The sequence below is a fragment of the Triticum aestivum genome, chromosome 1B, assembly GCF_018294505.1.
Source record: "Triticum aestivum cultivar Chinese Spring chromosome 1B, IWGSC CS RefSeq v2.1, whole genome shotgun sequence".
Taxonomy (NCBI): domain Eukaryota; kingdom Viridiplantae; phylum Streptophyta; class Magnoliopsida; order Poales; family Poaceae; genus Triticum; species Triticum aestivum.
In genome coordinates, this window is record NC_057795.1 from 614,557,999 (window position 1) to 614,559,720 (window position 1,722).

General features: G+C 51.3%; 1 protein-coding gene across 1 annotated transcript; it reads right to left on the minus strand.

Moving 5' to 3' along the window:
* Positions 1-797: 797 nt before the first annotated feature.
* On the minus strand, positions 798-1,473 carry LOC123142494 (histone H3.2-like). The gene has a single exon (XM_044561390.1). The coding sequence runs from the start codon at positions 1,405-1,407 to the stop codon at positions 997-999; it is 411 nt and encodes a 136-aa protein (XP_044417325.1). The 5' UTR covers positions 1,408-1,473; the 3' UTR covers positions 798-996.
* Positions 1,474-1,722: the final 249 nt, after the last annotated feature.

Below are 1,722 nucleotides of genomic sequence, written 5' to 3' on the forward strand. Positions count from 1 at the left end.
GGCAGGGTTGAGACACTTTCAGCACCGATGCTATCATCAGGAAAGCACTGTTTATGTGTACTACACAGAACTGAACTGAACGAGCGTATTACATCTGTTCATTCAGGTTCAGAGGCACCCAACCGGAATAGCACTACCATTTACAAGGTACAAAATCGAAGCAATTAAGAACACAGTAGCTAAAACTTGCAGGTCATTTCACATGCTTGGGGTAGGATACATATCCTCTTTATACTCCTGAATGTGACCAATATTCAGGATACTCTATCCAAGCAATGTCCAAGAACCAGGAAATGGCATGAGATTCTGACCAATCGTGGCCAGCGCTTGCTCGATGTTCTGGTGCGTTATTTAGGAATTGTGGGTGATGCAACCAATAATATTGCAGGCACGGTAATTCCTGAACCTGTAAGATCTGAAGACAGGGCACCAAGTAACTTGTACTACTATCAGTATGTTTATAATATAATTAGAGCATGGTTCACAGACTTGCGGGATAGCAATATAATTAGGCATAGTATGAATGGTTTTCAACAGAATATGTGCACTGAACAACAAACATAACGGCACTGTCATGCAACTGGTGAACTGAAAACGAGCAGGCTAGCAGACAAGCAATTTTCAGGTACCATTTCAACTGCTCGTTCGTTCGGGTTCAGAGGCAGCTAGCCGGATTACTCATTACAAAATTGACAGTGGAATGATAATTCAAGCTCAGAATCAGAGCAAAATATGACATGCTAACTAAAACAGGGGAGAAATTTGAGAAGTTGGAAACAGTCATTCAAACGCAGATGTATGAGAACAGCAAGCCAACATTTTCATTTCCACTGAAAATGTGCTGATGGCAACAAGACGGTACCATCAGATTAGGCATAACGCATCCACCATGACAAGAACAACACAGACACATTCGTAAACCCTAATAGCACACACACTTCCACGGACGAACTCAACCTAACAAGGACAGACGGCATATTGATTGCAGATTGCGGCCTAGGCCCTCTCGCCACGGATGCGGCGGGCGAGCTGGATGTCCTTGGGCATGATGGTGACGCGCTTGGCGTGGATGGCGCACAGGTTGGTGTCCTCGAACAGCCCGACGAGGTAGGACTCGGCGGCCTCCTGCAGGGCGGAGACGGCGGAGGACTGGAAGCGGAGGTCGGTCTTGAAGTCCTGGGCGATCTCGCGGACGAGGCGCTGGAAGGGGAGCTTGCGGATGAGCAGCTCGGTGCTCTTCTGGTACTTGCGGATCTCGCGGAGCGCGACGGTGCCGGGGCGGAAGCGGTGGGGCTTCTTGACGCCGCCGGTGGCCGGGGCGGACTTGCGGGCGGCCTTGGTGGCCAGCTGCTTCCTCGGCGCCTTGCCGCCGGTGGACTTCCTCGCCGTCTGCTTGGTGCGGGCCATGTCGTCGGAGATGCGCCGGGGAGGTTGAGGAGATTTGGGGGATTGGGAGGAATGGGGGTGATGAGGAAGAAGGGGACGGGGCGGCGTTAAATAGAAGGCGAGCGCCGAGCAGGTGCGTGAGTTTTGCTTTTTCGGGAGGGAGGATGAGCGTGGAGCGTTGGATGTGTGGTGCCTGGACGGTCGAGATCTGGTATCGAGGTAGTGATCCGTGGGATGGTAGTTCGCGTGCTGTGATTGGTTCGCTATGAGTGAGGCGGATCGTGGAGGTATGCGTTCCTGCTCTCTCTATTTTTTAGTCACGTATATATGCGTTTC